At 44.6% G+C, this 27249-nt stretch overlaps 2 protein-coding genes across 2 annotated transcripts in view; both read right to left on the bottom strand.

Annotated features, from left to right (window-relative positions):
• The window catches only part of Gpat4 (glycerol-3-phosphate acyltransferase 4), a 34478-nt gene extending 19108 nt beyond the window's left edge, over positions 1-15370 (bottom strand). Inside the window, exon 1 of the mRNA XM_032918584.1 lies at positions 15268-15370. The gene's annotated coding sequence lies outside the window, so the exon portion shown is untranslated. The remainder of the gene's footprint in view (positions 1-15267) is intronic.
• A 1258-nt stretch (positions 15371-16628) lies between these two features.
• On the bottom strand, positions 16629-17146 carry LOC116914812 (40S ribosomal protein S18). The gene has a single exon (XM_032919268.1). It carries the CDS (start codon positions 17135-17137, stop codon positions 16679-16681), a length of 459 nt encoding a protein of 152 aa, XP_032775159.1. The 5' UTR covers positions 17138-17146; the 3' UTR covers positions 16629-16678.
• Positions 17147-27249: the final 10103 nt, after the last annotated feature.

Raw genomic sequence — 27249 nt, 5'->3', positions numbered from 1 at the left:
AGGTTTTATGAACCCATGTGTGTTATCTCAGGGCTGACAAAGTAGCGTAGTGGTTAAAGGCACTTACCATCAGGCGAAGACCTTGGATTTGTTCTCCAGGACCCCCATGGTACATGGAAAGAACTAATTCCCATATGCTGCCCTCTGACTTCCAAACATGCCCTATGGCACATGCATGCGCGGGCGCACGCGCACACACACACACACACACACACACACACACACACACACACACTGTAATGAACGTGTCGTTTCATCTGGTTATCTCCTTCCTGTCAGCACCCAATGGGTAACGCGATGGGGCAGACAGGCCCAGCTCCCCTGCATCTCCTAGCCACCCCCAGCCAGCTCAGTCAGACGCCAACACAGACACAACACTTCAGTGTCACCAGTCACACACAGCTGCTCCACCACTTCTTCACTTTCAAATTATTGCCAACATTTGCTGAATGCTTACAAACAAAGGGCAGGAAGGGAGAACGCATTTATTCTGTTTATTCTGGTTTACCCTCCTAACAACTCTGCTTCCCAATGAGATGGTAAAGCAAGCCTCCCAGGGTCACACAGCTCATTAGCACAGCAGAGACCCAGATAAGGGCCCGTCAATCCCATCTCGTGCTCTATAACAACATTTACTGCTTCCTTCATCCAGACTCTCCTCAAATAACCAATCAGGTCCTCACTCATGCCAGGTGCCAGAGGACTTCCTATAAAGAAAGAAAACCACAGGGCAGATTTGGAATTAGAATTTGCTGTTCTCAGAATCCAAGTACATGTGTGTTTTGTTTTTTCATTTTTATAAACTGGCTAAACTCATTATACATGCCAGATTTCTAACTACATCCCCAAAGTGACTGAGGAATTTGCGTCACTGTGTTCCTTACACCTGTCAGGGCCTAGCCTAATACAAGAAGCCACACCTCCACTCCACCCTCTATCCTGCCCCCCACCCCCACCCCCTTTCCCCTTGGCCAGCAATCCCATGAGAAGATACAGCGAGAGCCCTCTGTCCACTGGCCAAGGCTACCTCCAGATCCACAGGCCCAGCATGACTGGCACATACCAGATTTGACCCCACATGTCAAAGTTTTGAACATTTTTCTTTGTACCACAATCAACTGAGAATTCCCAAGGTTATTCTGGGTTCATGTCCCTAAAACATTAAAATAAACACATGTAGCAACACACTCATTTCCTCACTTAGACAGGAGTTGACCAATCACACAGAACTGGCTGTGGTTTGTTTTATAAGGCTTTGGAGCTTGGTGTGGCTTTACAACCAGAGAACCCTCAACTAGTCTGACAAGTTCTCTGGCCAACATCAACATTCATGTAAATTCTTAGAAGTCAAGGAAACAATATACGAGCTGCAGTTATAAAGTAACTTCCCTCAGAGTCTGGAGGATCAGCAGAAATATTAAAGGCAGAAGTAACCTGAAATATCAGAAAGTCGTTCACCTAGGAGTAGCTATTACTTTGTCCCAAGTAACACAGAACACAATTCTTAAGGGTGTGCGGTAAGAAAGCCGTTAATTAGTATTCACTCACTCTCTTAGCTTCTGCAGCCAGACTCCTGCCAAACACTGAGAATCGCCCCCTCCCCAAAGCCCCTACTCAACTGTTTCAGAGAAAAACACAAGAACCAACTGGTTCTGAATCTGTCAGGAAGGAAGGGAGTTTCACTCTAGTCAAAGATAGCAGATTACTGATCCAGCTGAACTTTTTAATCCTGAGTGGCAAATCTGGGCCTCTTGGGGCTCCAAATGTCCTCAATTCTTGGAGTGATTAATTCAATAGATACACATTAGACAGAGAGTATGTGCTGATACTATGTTAATAGTAAACAGCCTATAGACAAGAGTTAAGTGACAAGCAAGCACAAAGTCATTTCAAACGTTCATGATGGCTAAGCAGAAAAAGACAGGAGTCAGAAAAGTGTGGGAAGTAAATTATTTAGATCATTTAAAACTCTATGCCAGTTCAGCTCCATTCACACCAGGCAGGAGCTATCACCACACTTAAACACAGAACGCACTCTGAGAAGTGACATCTTCATCAGGTGACCCATCACTATTAGAGTATAAGGATAACAGAGTTATCATATGGTTACTCTAAAATAATAAAAGTGCCTTAAAAATAAATGGTTAAGGCTGGTGGTGTGGCTTAGTAGAAGTGTGGGCTGTACAAACTCGATGACTCAAGTATGGGATGGAAGGAGAAAACTGACTCCAAAAGCTGTCCTCTGATCTTTACATGTTCATATACATGCCTGCATGTGTGTGTATGTAAACATACATACTCACGAATTAAAATTTAAATTGTTTGGGCCACATAGAGATAGATGATTTTTTAAGCATATAAAGTGCAATGCTTGTCACACATTAAATGTTAATTAACGGTTCATACCATCTCATCCCCCACCTCCCCACTGGCAAAGAACTGTACAAGTCAGCTGTATGTGTCAACTTTACACAGCCTTCACACAGACATCTGTGAAAGAAAGCATCACTCAGACTGGACCGACTTGAGGGCATGCTGCTGAGGACTGTTGTAACTTGACACACGAGGGTCAGTCCACTATGGGTGGCACCATTCCCTGATTAAACACCCCTGGGTGTATAAGAAAGCGTGTTAACATAAACGAGTGAGTCAGCAGGCAGTCTACCTGTTCTGGTTCCTGACCTGACCTCCCTCCATGATTGAACTGTACCTAGAAGTTTAAGTCAAATACATCCTCTTCTCACCTACAACTGCCATCCGCCACAGCAACACTGATAAAAGCAGAGCAGGACCAAAAGGAAACTCAAGATTATTTTGAGTGTCAACACCAAATTTTAAGTAGTCTTAAAGGTAAAAGGATTTCATAGGGCACAAAATCCACAAGCAATAAAGAAAGAGAGAAAGAAAGAAAGCAAGCAAGCAAGCAAGCATTCTCAGTTAGCAGCAAGCACTGAATTAAAAGTGAAAAAAGAAGTATAAAACAACAACAAAAAAATGTGATTTGAACTTCTATATTAAGCTAAGTGTGGTGGCCCAGCACTCAGGAGGCTGAGGCTTATACAGTTTAAAGTTTGAGGAACACCTAGAAAACATGACACTGTCTCAGAAACCCAAACCAAACTAATCAACCAGCAGCCAGCCATCCAGCCATCCGTCCATCCGTCTATCCAGCCATCCGTCCATCCGTCCATCCATCCATCCAGCCATCCGTCCAACCAACCAACAGGCCATGGCAAATTTTACCAAACCACTGAGTTGATGAAAACTATAAAATACCCTCAGATGCCACTGGGTAACGAGTTAACATGTTATGTTATGATCTCTTTGAAGAATGGCTTAGCAAATGTCATAAAGCTTAAATGTGGTGCCTTAACTCCAGCAACAGAACTTAGAGAAATGTCTGCTAAGAATAAATGAAAGCAACAGTTCTCAACCAGGGCTGATGTTTTCACACCCTTGGGAGCATTTAACACTGCAGCTCTGCTTGGTTGTCAAACCTCAGAACAGTACACTGCTGGCACCTGGTGCAATGGAGCTGGGACGCTACTAAATGTGTCAGATGCAAGACTTCCCCACAACAAGGAATCACCTTGCCTAAATACTCACACGGCTGAAGCTGAAACCCTTACACTAATGCATCTACAAAAGGAATTAGGAACAGCTGTACTTTAAATATCCAAAAGAAAAAGAAAAAGCCAAGTCCCACCGGCAGAAGACACAATAGCACACTATCTTTTTTAAAAGCCAGATGAGCTGTAAAAATGGCTCAGTGGTTAAAGAGCTCACTGCACAAGTGTGAGGACCAGCGTTCACATCCTTCCAGAACACAAACGTTGTGTCCAGAGCTCAACTGTATCCCTAGCTCAGGAAGCAGGTGGATCACTAGGAATTGCTGCCTTCCAGACAAGCTAACCTCCCTACCACCCCCAAATAAAACAGGGTTAGGGTGAGACCCTGCCTCAAAGGAAATAATAAAGAGGGTGAGAGGAGACTTGGTACCCTCTTCTGGCTCTATGGGCTTGCACAAATGGACTCACATAGAGATGTGCAAATAAATAAATAAATCTGTGTGTGTGTGTGTGTGTGAGAGAGAGAGAGAGAGAGAGAGAGAGAGAGAGAAAGAGAGAGAGAGAAAGAGAGAGAGAGAGAGAGAGAGAGAGAGAGAGAGAGAGAGAGAGAGAGAGCGCCTCATTGCAGAACACCTGCTTAGCTGTGCCTCAGGGTTCTACTCCCCAGCACACAGAACAGCAAGGTAGGGGAAGCAGGTGTACATACACAATGATGAAAGGAAGTCTTAGCAGGATGTGATGGCTCATGCTTTCCAACCTAACACTAAGGAGGCCGAATCAGGAGGATTGCAATTTTGAACCAGTGTGGGCTATGTCATACATAGCCCAACCCTGTCTCAAAAATACAACCTCCCAGTTGGAAGCAAAATAATGTCTACAATAAATACCAATTATGAGGAAGGAAATGAAAAGTACAACATGCTTACAGCCATTTGCATCGAGTATCTCCAGGGAAATATGCATAAGACACAGGCTACATGCTGTAGGAGTAACTACCTGCAGAATTGATGCCTCTGTTCATCCTTTCACAATCTTTTAACTGCATTCAGTGTTTTCAGTAGGTAAGCTTCAGTTCACTCAAGAGACGCTCTAAGGTTTGACTCTTGGCCTACTTCCTTCCGGATTAGTGTGAATGAGATTTGGGTCGATTATTTCAATCTCTTTCAGCCTATACCTACTGACTGAAAAGTCTGCTCAAAGAATGTAAACCTGGCTATCATTATAAAGACAAAAGCTGAGGCCAGCGTGAGAAGAGAGTGAGAATGCAGTTGTTAGGAAATGTTATTACTTAACCAGTACGGAAAATCAGTAGAGTGCTCGAAGCACTAAAATGGAACTAAAATATGATGCAGCAACTCCACTACTTACCTGAGAGGAAGCCATTACATGCAGAGAGGCATGTTAATTGCAGCACTATTCCCATAGCTACAATATATCCTAGTATATACCCCAATAATAAAATAAGTATCAACTCAGCGCCCTTCAGTAGATGAGTGGGCAAGCAACGTATATGTATGGTGTGTACACACACAGACACACACACATACACACTCACACACACACATACACAGACACACACACACACATACACACACACACACACACACACACACACACACACACACTCACACACACACACACACACACATACACAAACACACACACACACACCCACACACATACACACACCCACACATACACACACCACACTCACACACACACACACACACACACACACACACACACACACACCACACACATACACACACACACACACACACACACACAGACACACCCACACACACACACACTCACACACAGACACACAGACACACACACACACACACACACACACACACTGTATCTTATTTAGCCATAAAAAGTGCAGTTCTCATTTACAGCAACACGGATGGAATCAGAGTCAATCTATTAAGCGATGTAAGCGGGACTGTGGCATTTTTGTCTACAGGTCTCTATTTAAAATCGTGAAACATACACCTCAAATCTGCCAACAATACCAATCAACCAGATCAAGCTATCAGTTCTCATCAACAAGTGCTTGATAAATCAAAGGTGTAAATATCAATTATCATTCAAAGCTGGAGGCAACAGCCAGTGACAAGCCACAGAGTTATGAGCTAACTACAGAGAATCCAGTTCAGCCTCTGCACTTCATCAACGCTAAGAGTTAAATATTAACTAAGATAAACCACAGGACAGAAACTGTACAATACATCAGCTCTGAGCTCAAGTCTGGAGGTCCTGCTGCTCCTGGGATAACTTGCACATTTGCTTTTGGGTGGGTTAAACCTGAGACCTACCCATTGCTCATTTTGATGTGACAGCAAGCATGACTCCAGGCAAGGCCAGGCTGGTTTTACGTGTGATCAGTATGAAACAATCTGTCAGACTGTGTGTGTCAGTCTGAACTGATGCTGCAGCTCGGTAGGAAGTTAGGTTTGCCAAAATACAGAGAAGCACTAAGACAAGGTAAAGTGACCCCAGGAATCCCAAGTATGCATACATTTGAAGTCAGCTCTGGATGCCTCAGCTCACTAGGAAGGAGAGTGAAGGTGGGCTGAGAGGTTTGTCTTGTCTATCCCAGTCCCATCTCAACCCCTCCCCCACTCTGAACTCACCAAGGTTAGAATAAGTAACATGGTACACCAAGTTTACTCCAAACAATAGAAAAGTCTCTTGAAGCTAGGAACAACAAGTATTTTAATCTTGTTTTTCACCCACTTAAGAAAAGACAGTATATACGGGCTGGAGAGATGGCTCGTGGCATTCATATGCTTGTTCACAAACATCTGTAACCCTAGCTACCGGGTACAGATGCCCTTTTCTGGCTTTTGCAGGTACTGCATGCACATTGTGTACACATACTATGGGTAATACACTCATTTTTAAAAGTCAGAAAGGAAGGGAGAAGGAGGTGGGGTGGGCAGAAAGGGCTCTCAATTGTCCAGAGCACTGGCTCCTCTTGCAGAAGATCCAGATTTGGTTCCCAGCACCCACATGATTTATACATGTTTATACATTGTTTTAACTCCAGTTCCAGGTGGTCCAATATCTTTAGGTCTCACGTGGCACACTGGATGCATATGGTGCTTAAATACACACAAGCAAAACTCACGTGCACATAAAATCTTAAAATTTAAAAAGGGTCAGTGTGGGCCTAGTGTGATGGCTTGTTAAGGGCACTTGCTGTGAAAGCCCTTAAGCACCTAAGTCCAGATCAGCGACACATATAAGGAAGCAGTTCAGTAACAGTGATTCCACATTTTAAGTAAGGCTGTTGAATCCTCATGCAAAAGGGTGTTTTGTTGTTTTAAGGCCAGTAACAGGGCCATTGAGATGGCACAGGGCATGAAGATGCTTGTCACTAAGTTGACCTTAGTTCAATCCCTGGAATGAACTAATGAGAGAGAGAACCAGATGGGAGTGGTGATGCACATCTTTAATACCAGGACACAAGGGAGAAGCAGACAGCTCTCTATAACTGGGAGGCCAGCCTGGTCTACATAGTAAGTTCCAGGACATCAGAGTTACATAGTGAGGCCCTGTCTTAAGAAAGATGAGAGAGAACTGACAAGTTGTACCAACTTCCACCCTCACACCACAGAACACAGAGAAAGAAGCTCATGTGTGTACACAGACACACACAGATTCAATAAACGTTTTAGATGTCACTAACTAACTCAATGAAAGCATAATTAGTGGTGATGACATTTGGAAGCCTAGAGAGGACATAGGAATGGCAAATAATCTTAAAAAGGTGCTCCATGCTATGTCAGGGAAATACAAATTCAAATGACCAGATCCCATCTGCCATGCATGCACACGTGTAAAACTAGAGGCAGCTTTAGCAAGGATGGAGTGCATGATAATTACGACTCCTAGTACCCCTAGAGGAAGTACAAAATTTGATATAATTTAGAAAAGGTGTCTGACTAAACACGAAGGACCTCAAAGTTCTTGGCATAAAGATTTCCCCCTGAGGGACAAAGGACAGGGAGTAAGAGACAAAGACAGGAAGTAGGGGAGAGGGGGAGGGACATTTGTCCCAGGGGGACTGGATAGAGAGGAGACAGACTGGCCCACAGGCAAATGGCAGCTCATAAAGGAAAGTGGGGAACCTTGTGCTGGATTGGTTGGTTGATTTTGACTGGGCATGGTAAGACAGCCAAAAGGGGAATGGTTTTGACGTTGGACGTCAACAGTTTGAGAGCTGGACCTTGGTGGTCAGCCTCAGAAGGGGAAGTAGTCAAATAAGGAAACAGACCCTGGTGGTTAGCTTCAGGAACGTAAGCTAATGGATTAGCAGGCGGGAGGGAATGGAGAAGGGGAGGGCAAAGACCATCAGTCCCATGTTTGCCATGTGCAGGTCTGCTACATACAGCCCGTCCAAACATACTGGGATGGCTTATGTTTCGTTCAAGGCCAAAAAGAGTTGGGAGCAGTAGCTCAGAGCTGTAATCTCAACACTTGAGAGGTTGACTAGGGGATCATGGGTTTGAAGTCAACCTGGTGAGTCTCAGGACAGCCGGAACTATAGAGATTTTGTTTCAAAAATTAACACAGCATGTTGAGTCTAGGAGTGCCCAGGACCCTGGAGGCTGAAGCACAGACATCTCTGAGTCTGAGGCTAGCCTGGTCTACATAGTGAGGTCCAGGCCAGCCAGGGCTACATACTTAGATCCTGTCTCACTACATAGATGGACTTGAAGGATGAGGGATGTAACTCAGTAGTAGAAAGCCTGCCTAGAATACATAGGCCTGAGGTTCTACCTCCAACATTCACACAAACACACATATACTGAGGGAGTGGGTACATGAATCACTGCCCTCTTAGGAGAGGAGACAGCATAAGCATTGCAACCCCTAGACTCAGGAGGTAGAATGAACCGATAGCTAGAGATCTACGGCGGCTTTGAACAAGACTGTATTAAACTCTATCTCAAACACTCAAGAGGTGGGGGATGTGGCTCAATGGCGGGACAACTGTCTGGCTACATGCAAGGCCAGAGGCTCAATCTCCAAAACTAAAAGCCAAGAAACATGTACGGCTAACTTCTAGAAATTATTCTAAAAATGTTACTGCACTTTGTGTGTGTTTGCGTCTGTGCAGAGGACAACCTGCAGGAGTCAATTCTCTTCTCTCAAGACGAGTCCTGAGGAACAGACCCGGGCTGCCAGGCTTGGTGGCAAATACCTTTACCCAGCGAGCAATCTCGTCAGCCCACAGTCTTTAACACTTTTAGTTGGCATTAAAGGGTGATCTTTCAATACACACTGTGGAGTCTAAAGCAAACTAACTAGCATATGCTTTTACATTCTTTTCACAGCAGCTATCATAAACATTAAACCTAAACATGTTTATATTTTTAGTAAATAGTACTGACTTAAAAATTTTAAAGGGAAACTCTGAAAATAATATATTTTCGACCAATGAAAGAGAAGGTGTTTCTCTCCCTATCATTAGAGATGGAGCACGGGGCAAGGCCAGAAGCTCTGAGTGGGCCCCCAGTTACGTACACTGAGCTATTTACATGGCTGGGTCATGGCTTTTACTTTGATCAGATTTTAACTGTGCCCTGAATTTTTCCTCCTGACATAAGGGGCGGGGGGATATATATATTACAGAAGAACACTTTTAAGAGCATGTGAATTTTTAAAGAAGCCCTGGACTTTTTAAAGTGCTGAAATTTTTGCCAGGCATGGTGGCACATAGCTTTAATTCCAGGAGTTGGCAGGCAGAGGCAGGTGGATCTCTGAGTTTAAGGCCAGCCTGGTACGTATAGCAAATTTCAGGACTATACAATAGAGAAGCAGTTCTCAACCTGTGGGTCACAACCTTTAACAAGAGTTGCCTAAGACCATCAGAAAACATAGATATTTACATGACTTTTTAAAAAAAATGTTTATTTATATGAGTGCACTGTAGCTGTCCTCAGACACACCAGAGAGGGCATCAGATCACATTATAGATGGTTGTGAGCCACCATGCGGTTGCTGGGAATTGAACTCAGGACCTCTGGAAGAGCAGTCAGTGCTCTTAACTGCTGAGCCGTTAGTTATGAAGTAGCGACAAGAACAATCTCATGGTTTGGGGTCACCACAACATGAGGAACTGCATTAACAGGCCGCAGTATTGGGAAGATTAGTACTGAGAACCACTGTCAGAGAGATCCTATCTCAGCAACTGCTGAGGGCTGTGGGATTTCTAGTTGTGTTTTACACTGTGACAGTGACATGCGGTCTTGGGATCATAAGAAGGGGGATTATGGTTTAACAGTGATGTACCTGTGCCAAGTTGACCTTTTATCCCAGCACCCAGAGGCAGGTGGAATCCCGAGTTTGAGAGCAGACTTCTACAGAATGAATTCCAGATAGCCAGAGCTACACTGAGAAACTCTGTCTTAGTAACAGCTACCTAAGGCACAGGAACCTCACCTGAGGAGTTATCTCCATCAGAATGTCCCATGGGCACGGAAGTGAGACACTTTATTAAACTGATGTGGGAGGGCCCAGTCCACTGAGAGGTACCATCCCTAGGCAGACAAATCTGACTGTATGGTTCCTGTCCTGATCTTCCTCAACGATCAATAGTGATTGGGATATATGACACAGACAGACCCTTTCTTCACAAAGCTGCACTTGGTTACACTATCTATTAGTTACTTTTCTATTGTTGTGATAAAACAGCATGACCAGAGCAACTTACAGAAGGATGGGTTCATGGAGTTATGCTTATAGAACGATAAAGAGCCCATGAGGACACAGCAGAGGCTGCAGGCATGACAGCTGCCACAGGATGCTGAAGGCTCATAACTTGAACCACAAGCAAGGAGTGGGAACTGAAGTGGGAACGGTGTGTGGCTTTTGAAACCTCAAAGCCACACCTCCTAAACCCCCACAATGCCGCCAACTAGAAACCAAGCATTCAAATGCCAGAGACTGGGGGAGAGGGGATGGGGATGGGATATGGATGGATGGATGGATGGATGGATGGATGGATGGATGGATGGATGGATGGCTCAACCACATGGTTCCAAACTGAAAGCAAACTAGGATACCATGTCAACTAGAGGTAGCTGCTTCCCATTAAGCTCCATCTGTGTGATCACAACTGTATTGGTTGCAAACTTACAAATGGCCATCCTGAAATTAAATTTACAACCATGTACAATATGCACATAGCCTATACTAATACTGTCTTACTCAGGGTTCCTATTCCTACACAAACATCATGACCAAGAAGCAAGTCGGGTAGGAAAGAGTTTATCAGCTTACACTTCCACATTGCTGTTCGTTACCAAAGAGGTCAGGACTGGAACTCAAGCAGGTCAGGAAGCAGGAGCTGATGCAGAGGCCATGGAGGGATGTTACTTACTGGCTTGCTTCTCCCTGGCTTGCTCAGCTTGCTCTTTTATAGAACCCAAGACCACCAGCCCAAGGACAGCACCACTCACAACAGGCTGGGCCTGCCCCCTTGATCACTAATTGAGCAAACGCCTTACAGCTGGGTCTCATGGAGGCATTTCCTCAACTGAGACTCCTTTCTCTGTGATAACTCCACCTTGAGTCAAGTTGACACACACAGAACCAGCCAGTACAAATACCTAAATCTAACGTACTCTGAGGTCTAGGATTTGCTTATTCATAACACTCCTTGGAGAACATCCCCACATTAAGTATAAGAAAACTGATACAAACTATAGCCACCCACCTGTGCTAGACTTTTTGTCACTGTGACGGACATGACAGAGTAACTCAAGGGAAAAAAGTCTATTTGGCTTGGTTCCAGAGGGTTCAGTCTAAGGTTCAAAAACTCCACAGGTCTGGGCAGAATATGACAGCAGGGTGTGTGACAGAACTAGCTGTTTGGGGCTGGAGAGATGGCTTAGAGGTTAAGAGCACTGACTGCTCTTCCAGAGGTCCTGAGTTCAATTCCCAGCAACCACATGGTGGCTCACAACCATCCGTAATGGGACCCAATGCCCTCTTCTGGTGTGTCTGAAGACAGCAACAGTGCACTCATATAAAATAAAATTAATCATTAAAAAAAAAAAGGAACCAGCTGTTCACTTTGTGGCAGACAGGAAGCAGAGATGGAATACAGAAAGAAGACAGTTCTGAAGGGCATGGCCCTGTGACTTAAATCTGACAGCTAGTCCCTTCTCACCTTTTACCACTGTTCAGTAACGCCATCATATGAACACCACGGGACTAAACTATTCCCTAACTCAGAGTCTTCTCAATCTGTTTCTGAAAACACGTTCGGACACTCTCAAGTGAGCTTTGCTAATCTCCTAAGCATTTCTCAATCCAATGAAGTTAATAATTAAGGTTAACCACCACACACGATGAAAGGGAGATGGGAAAGAAACAGATACCTAGTACAAAGAGGATTAGAATCAATACTCAGTACTTTTGCCATATGCTGTCAATGAACGGAATATGCTCCAAGTATCTCAGTTATATTATTTTGTTCAGCTTGCCAGTTTAACTTGCATAGGGAATCTCATTAATCAATTATTAGTCCTCTTGTAAAAATACTTCAGCCCTGATCCAACCAACATACAGATTCACTTAGTGAAGTTGTCCCATTTAAAGCATCCTAGGTTTTAAAGACAGGTTATCTCAAGCAAGAAATCTTGGTAAGTTATTTCTGCATGTACTCACCTCAGTTAATTTATTTTAAAAAACAAGCAAACCACAACCAAACCAAACCAAACAACAACCAAACCAAACCACAACTAAACCAAACTACACACTTGAAGAAATTCCTTTAGTTGGGCCTTGAAACAATGCAGGCTGCCCTGTAATATTTGTACTTTCCTAGTTGCAACATTGTTTCTGGAGGGGAAAAAAAACTTACAGCACTGCATAAGGGCATTTTGGTCAATGACTACCTGAAAGATAGTAGGCCCAAGATTTTACTACTGATACACTGTAGCCATCATTATTTTGTTGTGAATATATTTTGTTCCAATAACAAACTTCCTAACAGTGCCCCACCACTTGAGCCTATCACCTAGTGTGACCCCCTCTGTAACTTCATTAAATAGCAGTGAATGTTATCTAAATCTTTCTGTTTAACTGCCAACCAGCTTTAAGGCAGTATTTTCCAAAGTCTTCTAAAAGCTACAATCAAAATTTGTCCTTTGTCCCACACTTATTTTTAAAATAAATGTAAGCACATTTCACTGCACTACACTGGATGCCACTGGAAAAGCTCGTGTTCACTCATTTAACGTCACGACTGTAAGTTTTCCAGGGAACCTGAAAGTGGCACTTTGCTGTGGCAGAGAAGAAAAAAACCCAATGCAGAGCTGGGAAAATGGGATGTCCTTAGCCTCAATATCGGCCCCTATGAACAAGCCAGCGAACTCCTCTGAACATGAAGGCTCATTTAAAAACAATGAAGACACTGGACAAAATCATCTGAAGTTCTCATTCATGCATGTGCATACTGAAACCAGAAGTTAGGTCTCTTCCTCAGTCATTTTCTACTTTCAATTGTTTTATTATTTTATGAGTGTTTTGCCTTCACATAAGTATGTGCATGCCTGTTGTCTGAGGCTAGATGAGGGTGCCAGTTCCCCTGGAAGTGAGCTATAGACGGTTGTGAACCACTAGGTGGATGCCAGGAATCAAACCCAGGACCTCCGGAAGAGCAGCCTGTGCTCTGAAAGTCCACTGCATCTTCTCCAGCTCTCCTTTTATTTTTAATTGTGTAACTATGAGTTTATATGTGGCCATGAACATTTGAGGCTATGGGATCACCTGGAACTAGAGTTATAGATAACTGTAAACCACCACATGGTGCCAGGATCCACTCCAGATCCTCTGCAAGAGTTTCAGGCTCTTAACAGATGAGTCATCTCTCTAGCCCTTCCACTTTATTGGAACGGGGTCTAACACGGAACCCGAAGGATCCTTGTCTCTGCCTCCCAGCAGTGAGACTACAGGTGAGTGCCACAAATGGCTTTTTACATGGATGCTGAATGCAGGTCCTTATGTTTGTGTATCACTTCACTCACAGAGCCAGCTCCTCAGCTCAGGGAAGGACTTTTAATAACAGGGTATCTCTCAACAAAAATATGCTATGACTTTATGCAATGTTACAATCTTTAGTTTGAAACTTAAGCTAACTTTTGACTTTTAAAGGCTGTCAGGCTGGAGAGATGGCTCAGTGGTTAAGAGCACTGACTGCTCTTCCAGAGGTCCTGAGTTCAATTCCCAGCAATCACATGGTGGCTCACAACCATCTGTAATGGGATCTGATATCTGAAGACAGCTACAGTGTATTTATAACAAATAAATCTTTAAAATAAAAAAATCCTCACTGTCTATCAAAAACACTGAGACTGGAGATATACAGCTCATTGGTAAAATTAAATAAACCACTCACTCACACTCTCTTTAGCGCGCGCACACACAGAGACAGAGACAGACACACACTCGCACATGCTCCAGTGCTCAATTTTTGTTTCTTCCTGAGATAGAAAAAGTAAAATAAATGAAGATGCAGATATCACATGATTAACCCTGGGTATTACTGAGCATATATAATAATGGGCATATGTTGCTGCTTCGTCATATCTGAAGTTCTCCAAAATACAGACCTGAAGAACTTACTCTCAGAAAGAGGAAAGAATATTTAGCAGGCAGGATTACAGTTTTGACCATGGTCTTTGACTGCAGTGATTTTTATGCCCGTCTCTACGGGGTTGCGATACAATCTTGAAGACATGCTCCTACTCAGCAGAGACTTTTCAAAGTTCTGCTCCAATTAAGGAAAACGAACGAAACCAAAGTTCTTCAAAGGCTTCCTATCGGCAATACGCAAGAGTTGAGTATGGCATGGAACTTAAGGTCTATGATGCCCGACAATTTCACATAGATTTTCCTATAACCTGAGCCACCAATGCTATATCCAAGACAGACGGAAAGTGAGTAAATAAGTCAAACTTTCAGGTAGGATGCTGCCACTGAGGGCATGGAACCAAGGCGAAAGGGAGTCTGGGGTGTGAAGAAGGCTGGAAAAGAGACAATCCTGGTGGCTCGGGAAAGTCGAGTAGCATGAAGCTGGGCTGTCCCTATCCCAGGCAAGCATTGGGACTCTCAAGTGCGGAAAGGGAAGCGGATCCGAAAAAGAAAGTCTGAGCACAGCAGGAGGAATGGGTGCATTCCAGGGGAACCACAGGTGAAGGCGTTTCCACGTGATCTAACGCCCGGTTCTCAGCCACGCTCCTTAGCTCAGGGCCACACCAGGCCGAGGCGGCGAGCGGCCTGCGGAGAGGAGCGTGGTCGGTTGACGAGGAGAGAAGCCGGCTAAGGAGGGAGGAGCGGGGCGGGTGAGAAGAGGAGGGAAGGGAGAGAAGGGCCGGATGAGGAGAGCAGGGCTGGCTGAGCAGAGGAGCCCCGTGGCTGGAGAGGAGATGAGGAGACAAGATGAGAACAGCAGGGCTAGTGAGGAGGAAGGAGAGGAGCGGGGCGGCTGGAGAGGAGAGGAGAGGAGAGCAGAGCGGGGCTGGCTAAGGACAGGAGTGGGGCGGGCGGGAAGGAGCTCGGACCGCCCGGCAGCGGCTGCCCCACGGGCCGGACCCCGGCCCGCGGCTGCCGACCCCGCGCCCCACGCCCGGCCGCGGCCTGGGGCGTCCAGCAGGACCAGGTCCTTCCAACTCACCGGCCGTGAGGCTCGGCTCCAGTCCTCGGTGACTGCCGCTCCCGCCCTGCCCTGCCCGCCGCCGGCCCAGGCCTACGTAAGAGCGTGCGCACGCCCGCCTTTGTCTACGCCGCTGGACGTGGACCCCCCGCGTCCCGCCCAACTGCGCTTGCGCGGTCTTTGGGAGGACCGGGATGGGCGGGGCTCCGGCGATGCTCGCCCTTAAGCACTGATGCTCTCGGAGTGAGCTGAGGTCGCTTTCTCAAGACCCGCGGGGTGTCTGAGCTGCGCCTCCAGAACAGGCATCAGTCCGGGCGGGAGAGGGAGATTAGCCTGGCATAGCGAGGTTCGTTTACCGAGTCTTTGTGGGACTTTGCGTGAGATTCGGTTCCGGCTGGCCACGAAACGTTAGCTGCATCCCGGAGCTCCTCTTGACGTAATTGGCTGGTTGGCCAGCAGCAGTTTTCCAACTCAGCCACAGTTCTAACTAATCTCTCGTCCCACTTGAAACTCCAAAGAAGAAGAAGAAAAAGAAGGGATGGGGGGGGAGACACGCCTCTTTTGCCCATCCCACACCGCTTTTGAGACAGAACCTCCTTATAAAACAGACGTGCCTCAAAAGCTGTGAGTTGCCCAATGACCATCAATTTCTGCACCTACTGCTTCCACCTCCCAAAGTGCTGGACTAAACTACCAACCCAAGCTGTATAAAGTGCTGGGGCTGGAACTCAGGGCCTCATGCATGTTAAAAGCATTCGACCAACTGGGCTTCAGGGTTTCCTGCTTTTATTTACTTCCTACAGTACCTAACCTTTTTCTTAATTCAGGACTTAAACTTCCTTATTTCTTTACACAACTCCAGGTATGTATAAGTATACCAGAAATATTTACTGATAATCATAAATTTATTTAAAAGCATTTTTGCTATGTATTGCTAGCCTTACTATTATTAACTATTAGATCACATTTGCATATTAATGAGATGGATATGTTTGCCATTTTTTAAAAAGATTTATTTATTATATATGAGTACAGTGTAGTTGTCTTCAGACACACCAGAAGAAGGCACCAGATCTCATTACAGATGGTTGTGAGCCACCATGTGGGTGCTGGGAATTGAACTCAGGACCTGTGGAAGAGCAGTCAGTGCTCTTAACCACTGAGCCATCTCTCCAGCCCATGTTTGCCATTTTTAATATAAAGAAGTCAGCTAAATATTTGATACCAAAGGATATAAAACGTAGTTTCTCAAAGTTTTAAATTTTATAAATGTCAGCGCCAAGAACACTTTTTCACAAATACTTGTATGAAATAGCATGAATAAGTTTATGGACATTTCAGAAATTATTAAAGATTCTGCCCTAATCCCAAGACAAAATTGATTTTTTTTTTTGGTATATAAACTATTTATTAACAGCAAAGGCCCAAAGACTCATTTCTTCTTGGACACACCCACAGTACGGCCCCTGCGGCCAGTGGTCTTGGTGTGCTGACCCCGGACACGAAGGCCCCAAAAGTGGCGCAGCCCTCTATGGGCTCGGATTTTCTTCAGCCGCTCCAGGTCCTCACGCAGCTTGTTGTCTAGACCGTTGGCCAGAACCTGGCTATACTTCCCATCCTTCACGTCCTTCTGTCTGTTCAAGAACCAGTCGGGGATCTTGTATTGTCGTGGGTTCTGCATGATGGTGATCACACGCTCCACCTCGTCCTCCGTGAGCTCCCCAGCCCTCTTGGTGAGGTCAATGTCTGCTTTCCTCAACACCACATGAGCGTATCTCCGCCCCACACCCTTAATGGCAGTGATAGCGAAGGCTATTTTCCGCCGCCCATCGATGTTGGTGTTGAGTACTCGCAGGATGTGCTGAAACTTCTCGGGGATCACTAGGGACATGGCGGCGGCCGACAAAATTGATTTAACAGATTTTTGTGAGCAGGCTAACTGAAGCAGTTTTTAAACTCAAGAATTCTAATACAGTGCAAACCCCAAATATGCTGATTTGATGCTGCTGAGGAATGACTACAAGAAAATATTTTTTAAAGTCATGGTTTCTTTGAATAACTGTGGTAGCTAATACTTATTGAAACACTCCACAGATGTTGAGGCAGGAGGATCAGAAGTTCAACGTCACCTTCAGCTACACTGAAAGTCCAGGTCAGCCTAGGCTAGCTCTGTGACACTGTCTTAAAAACAACTCCCCAAAGAACTAACTAGTGAATGAGTCCGTGGGAAAAGGCACTTGTCAACCTTGATAACCTGAATTTAATCTTAGTCCCAGGGACTGACAAGTTATCCTCTAACCTCCACAGGGGGACTGGGGCAAAAACATACTCAGGAATGTGTACACCGGCACCAACACATTAATGGATAAATGTAATGAAAACATTTTAAAAAATAATACAGGGGAGGCATGGTAGTCAACACCTTTAATCAAGCACTCAAAAAACAGAGGCGGTGAATTTCTGTAAATTTGAGGCCAGCCTGGTTTGCATAGTAAGTTCTAGGCCAGCCAGGGTTATATAAAGTCACTTAGAAATATAAACAATACAGGTGGGAGAAGAGAGATGGCTCAACAATTGACAGCTCTGGCTGCTTTCAAAGGACACCAGTTCCTTCCCCAGCACTCATGTGGTACCTTATAACTACCTCCAGTCCCAGGGCATCCAATGGCCGCTTCTGGCCCACACAGATATACATGTAGGCAAAACGCCCATAACCAATTTTTAGGTAAAATTAAAATAAGTAAATAAAAATTTTCAAAATGTACTCCAGGTAGTGCCTGGCGATAAGATGCAAGTGTGCAGTTCAAAGTTGAATATCGAGTGACATCTTTGTAAAAGTCCTTTTCTGGGCCAGGGAAATGGCTGAGTGGATAAAGTGCTTACTAAGTGTGAGGACTTGAGTTCAGATCCCCAGCAGCCATGGAAAAGGCCAGTACACTGGAGGAACACAGACAGGCAGGTCCTGGGGTGAGAGGTTCACTATCCTGCCAGCCTAGTCAAAACATTGACTCTATGTTCAATGAGAGGCCCTGTCTCAAAAGCATGTGCAAAGGGCTATAGGCAGATACCGGAAGTTGACCTTTCTGGCTTCCACACTTGGAAACACATACAAGATAGATGACAGGCTTACAACTGATAACATCCAACCATGTAGGATAGCTTTACTATGAACAAAGTTAAGGTATAAAAATTCTCAGGCAATTTCTGGGAGCAAGAAAGAGGGCCCTACCTACCTAAAGCAACATACATTCAGGTCTTCAGCCCGGTCACTGCTAGATTAACCTAAATATCTATATGAACAAAATATTAATTTCATGTCAACAGCCTTCACAGAAAATACTGTTTATTTTGTAGTTCTCTTTAGGATTTATTAGTGTGTGTGTGTGTGTGTGTGTGTGTGTGTGTGTGTGTTCACATTTGTGCAAGTGCCTGAAGAGGGCAGGACTGGCTTCCCTGCTAGAGTTTTAGACAGTTGGAGCCAACACTGGGAACCTAGCTCAGGTCCTCTGGAAGAGTAGAAACCACCCTATGATGTAACCTCAACCCCCGCCCAAAATCCTGTCTAGGAGCATTGAGAAAACAATGGGTCTTTGAGCTCTTTGAGGAGCTTACCGCCATGCTTTTCCGTTTGTCTTCCTTCTGAGTGCTTTTCCGCCTAACCCCTGAACTTAAGCCTATATGAACACATCTTTACTACGGACTGGAGAGAGGGCTTAGTGGATAAATCGCCTGCTGTGCAAGCATGAAGACCTGAGTTTTGACCCACAGCTTGTGTGTCTGTAATCAGGAATCTCTGGAAGCTCCTGGGCCAGGCGTATGAAGTGATGATGAGATTTGTCTTCAGCTAGAAGGTAAGGGTAGACACCCAGAGTTGTCCTTTGACCTCTACACACAAAGGGGGGTACATGGACAACGGTGCACAAATAAACACAAACATCAACATACACACAAATATTAAATAAAGATGTGGTGGAATGTCTTCATAAGCTTATATGTTCAAATGCTTGTTCCTCAGTCGCACTTTGTGAGATTATGGAACCGTTTGGAGGTTGAGCCTTGTTGGACGAAGTATGTCTCTGGGGTCAGGCATTATTCCACTTCCAGTTCACTCTGTTTAGTGTCTGTGGTTGAAGATGTCATCTCTTAGGAGTCTGGGGGAGGGGAGGTGGTTCTGTGGTTGAGAGCCCTGGCTGCTCTTGCAGAGGACCTAAGTTCAATTCCCAGCATCCACCTGGTGACTCACAAGCAGCAGAAACTCCAGTTCTGACTTCCATGAGCACATGGCACATATGCATACACGCAGGCAAAACAACTATACACATTAAAAAAATCTTTCAAAAAAATGAAGACTATGATCTCAGACTCTTGCTCCTGCAGCCAAGCCTCCCCATCATGAGGGCCTCTCATCCCTCTGGAACCCTAAGCCACAGTAAACTCTTCTGTCCGTTGCTTTGACAGGGATGTTATATCACAGCCACAGAAAGTACCTATACGGTGATATTGTATCACAGTGACAGAAAATAGGTATATAATGTATCAGTGACAAAGTAACTATATGGTGATATTGTATCCCAGCGACAGAAAGTAACTATTACGGTGATATTGTATCCCAGCAGCAGAAGCAACTATGTAATAAAATCTCTAACTCTGCTTCATAAAGTAGCTAGTCCTGAAGTGTGGTTCAGCTTTAAAGCCGATGTGGCTTTAGTGGAAGATATCCCTCACCTGGGGGAAGTGTGGAGAGCGGTGAGACTCTTGTGCCTGTACCCTAAAATGCTGACAAATCACACTTTAAAAAATGCATCGAACCGCTGAAGATAATGCATGGGGAAGTATTTTAAATGCATCTATGTTAGGCAGACACATACTTTCTCCAAGCCCTTATGGGAAGAAAAGGGGGAAAAGAACGTTTAAACATGAGCACAGGGGCCTATAGATTAGTTGGGTTATGTGGACACTATAATAGTCTTTTAAATTTTATGTCTTCTGATCCTCCATTTAAAAGCTGCTCTTAAATGGGAAGGATGCCATTTCTAGAATCTTCCCTAAGGGGAAATTTGCTGTCTTCTCTTTGAGTCAGGAATATGCCAATTTAAAATTTCTTTATATAAAAGGAATATTCTCTGTATATAGGCAAGCTTCATGGCTAATTTTGTTAATTATCTTGGAATTCTTGTCTCTCAGATGGCCAGACTTCAACTAGACTCCTGGAAGAGAAATCCCTTTCTCTTCCCATGTCCTGTCAGTTTTCCCTTTCTGTCATGTTTCAATCTGCAGGGGCAGGAGTTGGTCACGGATGCTGACTGCCATTGCATGAGGTTTTTTGTCTGCTCACCAGATACCAACCAAGCCAAGCCTCTTGTCAGCACACCCTACTATTACGGTCAACACTGTAGACTGTAGGAATAGATAGGACTGTCCAGAATATATGATACCAGTGGCTGAGGATTTTTAAAAAGGATTTTTTTAATTACTTTTAACTATGAATGGGTAATTGCATATAAGTGCTGGTGCCCAAGGAGACCAGAGGTGTCAGGTACCACAAGAATTATAAATGGATATGAACCACCTTATGTGGGCGCTGGGGACCAAACCCTGCTCTTCTGAAAGAAGAGTAAATGTTTTGAGTCACCAAACTATTTCTCCATCTCAATGGGATTTTGTTTTGTTTTAAACTGCTTGTTAATAAGGCTTGATTTTAAGTGTCCCTCAAAAACTGCTTATTACACGACAGTGGCCATGTTCTATTTAGAGAACAACAGTGTTAGGATTTCCTCTAGGCCCATGGCTTACCTAGCCTTGATTCCAGTGACGTGCTGTTAGACTCATAGAGCAATGCCTTCATCAGCCCACATCAGAAAAGCAGCTTGTTTTGGAGGTGGGAATGATCAGAGACCCACGATTAGACAATATGCAGAGCAAGAGGTTTCAGAGCACTCAGTTCTAAGTGTAATGTCATCATCAAACCCCTCCTCTCAGGGCTCAGAGAGCTGTGTGGAAGAGAAGGCAGGAGACTGCAAGAGCCTGAGATAATAGATGATTCCGTAGAAAGTGTCTTTCAGATGCAACACGACTGATACCCATAGGAATTCATAGAGACCGTGACAGCATACACACCTCCAGACAAAAGTCCCAGCACGGAGAACTGGACACAAAGCTTCACCCCTAACCAAGAAGCCATCTGCAAACAAATCTCTGGTAAAAAGGAGAATCAGTTTTTTCCAAAGGAGTCTCACTAGGTAGGGTAACCACACTTCAGGACAGGCCTAGGGCCCAGGAGCTGTAGGCTAGCACAAACTAAACTTGTTGTCTAGGGTTTTAGTGTTTTGCTGCTGTTGTGTTTGTTTTGTTTTCAACTTTTTGGTTTGGGCATTTTATTGGTCATTTGCTTGTTTGCTTGTTTGCTTTTGTGTTTTCGTAGGTCTTTTTTTTTTTTCTTTTGAGAGAAAAACTATAGTTATGTGGAGAGGGAGAGGGAGGGATCTTGGAGGAGTTGGAGGAGTGGAAAACAAGCTCAAAATAGAAATAAAAAATAGATCAAGTCAGAAAAATGGTTTGCCAACTTGTTAGACTATTGTGAAATGTCAGGATCTTTAGGAAGAGGATCCTGATGGAAGTTAATCCCCAACATTTTCCTGTCATCACAGGCTAAGCAGCCTTGATGTTTTCTCCATTCCTCACCATGCTGTTTTGCTTCACTACAGAGCAAAGCAATGGATGCTGTTGAATATAGACTGAAAACCCCAGAGCTGTGAGCCTAAAGAGACATTCCTACTTATAAACTGCTCGAAATAACTTTGTCACGCCTAAGATCGTCACAGTAACAGCTTAAAATACCCCACAAAACTTGCTAGGCACATAAACACATGCTCGAACACACGCGAACGTTTCAAAGATTCAAAAACCTTTCACCCACAGAGACCTTGAGTTAGAGTAACATTTCAACCACTTAGACCTGGAAAAGATCTACCAAATCAATCATATTACTTAACTCAGTTGGAAGCAGCCAGCTGGGCAGGCACCTCAGGGGCAGGTCTAGTGCCCAGGAGTAGAAGGCGATCGCAAGATAAACATGTTGTCTTGGGTTTTAGTTTTTTGTTGCTTTTGTTTTTTTAACTTTTCTGGTTTGGGGATTTTATTGGTCCTGTGTGAAGGCCACCCGAAGAGCTCAGTACCAGCCCCTTCACCCCCTTGGCAAACAGTGGAGTTCATGGAAAGGGAACTGATTTTCTAAGGTGGAGCTGCTAGGTTGCAAGCTTGGCCACATTACTTGGCAGTGGGAAGGCTGAAGCTCTTACATCTGCAAATTTGTACTGACTGGGAAAAGAGACAGCATCCCGGCTGGCTGAGTACAGGATGAGTCCAGCGCTGGGGGAGGATGGTCAAGGGTTCCAGGTAGCCTGTGCTACATATGGACTTTGCCTCCATCCCCCCCGCCCCGCCAAAGGAGTGAAAGAAAACTGGTTGCATTTAATTGACTGCTTCTGTGTGACCAAAAAGAAGTGATAACTATTTACTGTGCACATGGCCCGCAAAGACTATGTCTGGTATATATCCAGTCCACAGCTGCTCTGTGAATGAGTGACAAGTGCCTAGGGCGTTCAGGGGAGTGGCAATTAGTGTGGCAAAGGCTTGGGGAGAATCCCAAGTGGCCAGTCAATTAAACTATAGCCGTTCCGTAATGAACTTCCATGTAGCTGAAAAAAAGATCCCTGAGCCTATCTTTGTACTCAACCGGTCGGATCTTGAAGAGGATGATCAATTAGTTAGAAAAAATGAGAAGGGAAAAAAATTAAAACCTGCTACATTTTATGTACTTTTCAGTGTGTTTGGAAAATTATACTTTTTATAATCAAGTGAAGATGAAGTTACATGGTTAAGAGTTACTGATTTGCTGTGGTCTGCAGAGTCAAAGAGTCACTTAGTGACGTCCGTCCAGAGAGAGTGACAGGGCCTAGCAATGATGACCAATGATGTAGGAAGTGGACAAAGGATTATTTCCCATAAGGCTTCCAAGTTGCTCATGGATATCAGAACCACTTGGGAGGTAGAGGTGCCTGGTTCCTGTAAGTAGTAATGTGCAGAGAAATATAGTTCCACTAAAGCTTTGACAATAACACCCATTCCCATCGGCTCCAACCTTATCAAAACATGCAAGCAGTAGTCCTCAGGCTGTGTGGCCATTTGTCTTATTTTTCCATTTCCGTAACACAGCTGATGCCCACTCTGGTTCGTTCGATCTTAATTACAGGCATAATTCTATGGGCACATGACACAAAGTGGGGCAGTCACCGGAACCTTAAAACAGGAAGCTGGAGCTGGTATGTCGGCACACACCTACAGGAGAGTCAAAAATTCGAAGTCGATATTGGTGACACTGTGCAGCCACCTTGTACAAACAAACAGAAGAACTCCAGGAATTGGGAACTGACAGACCAACTGGAGGAGATACGTGAGCCGTCTACAGCTGCTCTCTGCCTTGAGGAGCCTCATCTGTAAGGAAATGAGGATACAACACCGAGAGGAAAAGGACAGGATTAAAGTGACAAGAGTCCCAGAGGGTACAGGCCATCATGGTAGGGAACACATGCTTTGGTGTGGTCTGTGGAAACTGGAGCCTACAGGGGAGCTTGTGACATCTTGTTGGGTTTGGAAGCAGAGAGCTCTGGACTGGAGCCAGTGAAACGCCCACCACCCTGAACCGAACACTGAAGTAGGATCGAGTGTTCGAACAGGAGCCTGGCCTCTGTTCCCTATAGTCATTAGAGATATTCTGTAATGTAAGTCGATTCTATCAGCTCTTGGTTTAAAGCCTTTCAGAGTTCCCAACTGTTAGTACAAATTCTGGACTCTGCAGCTGGGTAAGACACTCTTTAAAGGATTAGGGCTCCTTACGTCTCCTTTAGACGATAGAAACTGCTTCCACATGCGAATCTCACGTATGTTAACCAAGCCCGGCTCCTTGCAGTTGCCTCCTCCTGGATTCCGTGGCTTCCCGGACAAGCAGACCACTCCTCTAGTGTTTCAGCCTTGGACTAACACACATTGTTGGGGACATTTCTGTGGTTCTTACCATCCTGGAATCCTTCCTAGGTCCCTTCACTTCTCACCATGCTCCTTCACCTGTGCAGCAGTCCTTGACTGGGGCTGCTGGTTTTCTCTAGGAGACGCGAAGCTTTCAGCCAGGGGACGTTTCTCTGTACCTATCTAGGTTTGGACACTGATATCCCTTAATAGCACTTCATTAACTTCATTATAGGCTAATACGTTGAACTAAAAGGTTGGAAGGCCTTGGAAACAGCCTCAAAAGCAGCCTCCCCAACCAGCCACCGGCCTGTCTTTTGCCTATCACTCCTGAAGCCTTCATAGACTTAGTCTCTCAAGGTGGGGCCCAGACACTACAAATCACTAGTTTCTCAAAGCAAGGCATACAATCTAGAAAGGTCACTTTCTTTTCTGAAGACCCGAGTGAGTGGTCCTGCCCCATATGCAAGAGGAAGATGTCCTACCCAGTAAAGGCAAAACCAAACCAAACCAAAAAACCAAATAGACTTTGCTGGCCCTCTTAGTCTGTCACTGGAGCATAGCCCTGTGTTCCTGATCACATGCCTACGTGGCTGTCCATTCTGAGTCACATTTAAACATCTAAGGATTTGGGTTTTCACTTTTGAAGACTCCATCTCATGTAAAACTTCTATTTCTTTTCTATGAGAGTATTTCAAGTAGCCCAGGCTGGCCTTGAGCTCATCCCCACCTCTCGAGGGGTGACTTTATGAAGTGCCGAGGTCCTCATGGTTGCTAGGCAAGCGCTCTCCCTACTGAGCCACATGTTCAGCCCCCAAAACCTTTTATTTTTAATGGTTTTGAATGCGAATGCAGGCAGAGGACAATCCTGTGGATTCAGTTCTCTCCTTCCAACTTTACATGAAATTCATCCAAGGACAGAACTGTTGTCAGACTGAAGTAGCAAGTCCCTGTTTCCCCCTTACCTGCTAAGCTATCTTGTCCTCTCCCCACACATTTCATGAAATGGCCTATAAATTGCTTTTGTTTGCTTGTTTGTTTTTTGGAGGGGTGTTGTCGTTTTAAAGTCAAGCCTCACTATGTAACCTTGGTTAGTCTGGAACTTGCTATGTAGACCACGCTGGCCTTGAACTCAGAGAGATTCATCTACCTGCCTCTGTCTCCAGAGTACTGGAATTAAAGGTGTCAAACAGAATACCTAGCATAAATTGCTTATTACTGTTTCCAAAAGTGAGAACTTCAGAGTAGTGAGTTCATCTAACCTACGGGGCATTATTTAATTCTCCTCTGAAATGTGTGTGTGTGTGTGTGTGTGTGTGTGTGTGGGTGGGTGGGTGGGTGGGTGAGGGCTAGGGTATAATTTAGCAAGCTTGGGGCTTCGGGTTCATTCTCTAACACCACAAAAGACACACAAAAAGGGTCAGAAATGATATAAGGAAAAATGCAGGGCCCTGTTAGGAGGAAGTGGACTAAGGCAGTGAACACTTTAAAGTCTGGGTCCTTGAGGCCAAAGGGAGAACTCATGGGACGTATTTGCCTGGTAAAACAAATTATAAATCTTAAATAAGCCTTACTTGTATTCGCCTTAGGAAATAATTATACAGATCCATATATAGGAAGTTGATAATAAATTTAATTCTAATTTTGTGGGAATTTTGTGGGCTGTAGATCTTCCTATGTAGCCCAGGATGGCTCTCCTGCCTTGGGACTGTGATTAAAGTTGTGCATTGTGCAACTGTATCAATGTTTTCTCTTTTACTATTCTGTTCCACTCTTCTCATTGCACATGGCACTGACTTTCGTAAGGATGGTTTTATAAAGATGCTTTGACTATATTCTGTCCTACACTCTTCAGTCACATGTCCCCCTGCCTGTTCTCTTTGTTCCCTAACAGTTCTGCTTCTATTTCCACATCATATACACAAACATGCTTTTATGTACTTACTTAAAATTTAGGAACCACAAGTGAGAGAAAAGTGATGTTTGTTTTTAAGACTGACTTATTTAATTCACTTAATAATTATCTCCACTTTCCTGCAAATGATCTAACTTTGTTCTTTATGGTTGAAAAAAATGTCATTTTGTGCAGATGGCACATAGTCTTGTCCTTTCTCTGTTGTAGAGGCACATAAGTTGGTTCCATTAGCTACTGGGAGTGATGCTGCAATAAATATCGATGTAGAATTATTTCTGTGTCACGCTGCCCTGGAACTCTTTAAGTAAGTACCTAGGAGTGTCTCTTAGTTACTTTTCTATTGCCAGGAAAAGACGCCATGACCAAAATTACTTTTATTATGAAGTATTTGATGGGGAGTGTCCTTATGGCTTGAGAAATTGGAGACTTCATGACCAAGTAGGCAGACGTGGAGCTGGCGCAGCAGAGATGGGGGTGTGTGGGAAGGAGAAAGCATGCACACAGCTGGGAACAGCGTGTGCTTTGAACCCTCAAAGAGCCTACACCAGAGATACGCCTTGTCCAACAAGGCCACAACTCCTTTCCAAACGTTCAAATTTGTAAGCCTATAGGGGCTGTTCGCATGCAAACAGCCAGAGTGGTATAGCCGGGTTCTATGGTAGGCCTACTTTTAGCTTAAGAAACCCACCAGTAGGGTTCCCCAGTCCACAGCCTCACCAGTATTTGTTGTTTCTTACTGTCATTCTGACTGGGGTGAGATGGAATCTCAAAGTAGTTCAGTTTGGATTTCCCAGAGTTGCCTGGACCTTTAGCCTGTGCCACAGTTGTGTCGTCCGTACAGCTGAGTGGCCTCATCCGGTTGGGAGGTATTGGCCATGTTCATGCTGCATGTCACATACATGCTCACGTAGATGAGTCAATGGTACAGCACCTGAGACACCTCCGGCTGCTATGGAGTGTACTGAATGATCCATCCTAAGTTCTTCAGTACCACAAATGCGCTGTAGCATTGAATAGTAGTTTGGACCTTGTAATATCATCTTCAGATCTGGCTTTTGCTTGTA

This window comes from Rattus rattus, chromosome 13 (assembly GCF_011064425.1).
Source record: "Rattus rattus isolate New Zealand chromosome 13, Rrattus_CSIRO_v1, whole genome shotgun sequence".
Classification (NCBI taxonomy): domain Eukaryota; kingdom Metazoa; phylum Chordata; class Mammalia; order Rodentia; family Muridae; genus Rattus; species Rattus rattus.
The sequence above is the reverse complement of the archived record's forward strand: the minus strand, read 5'-3'. Positions and strand labels throughout refer to the sequence as shown.

Bases quoted from the DNA above. Each gene is read 5' to 3' on its own strand.
- LOC116914812 (XM_032919268.1), bottom strand. From the start codon at position 17,137: ATGTCCCTAGTGATCCCCGAGAAGTTTCAGCACATCCTGCGAGTACTC.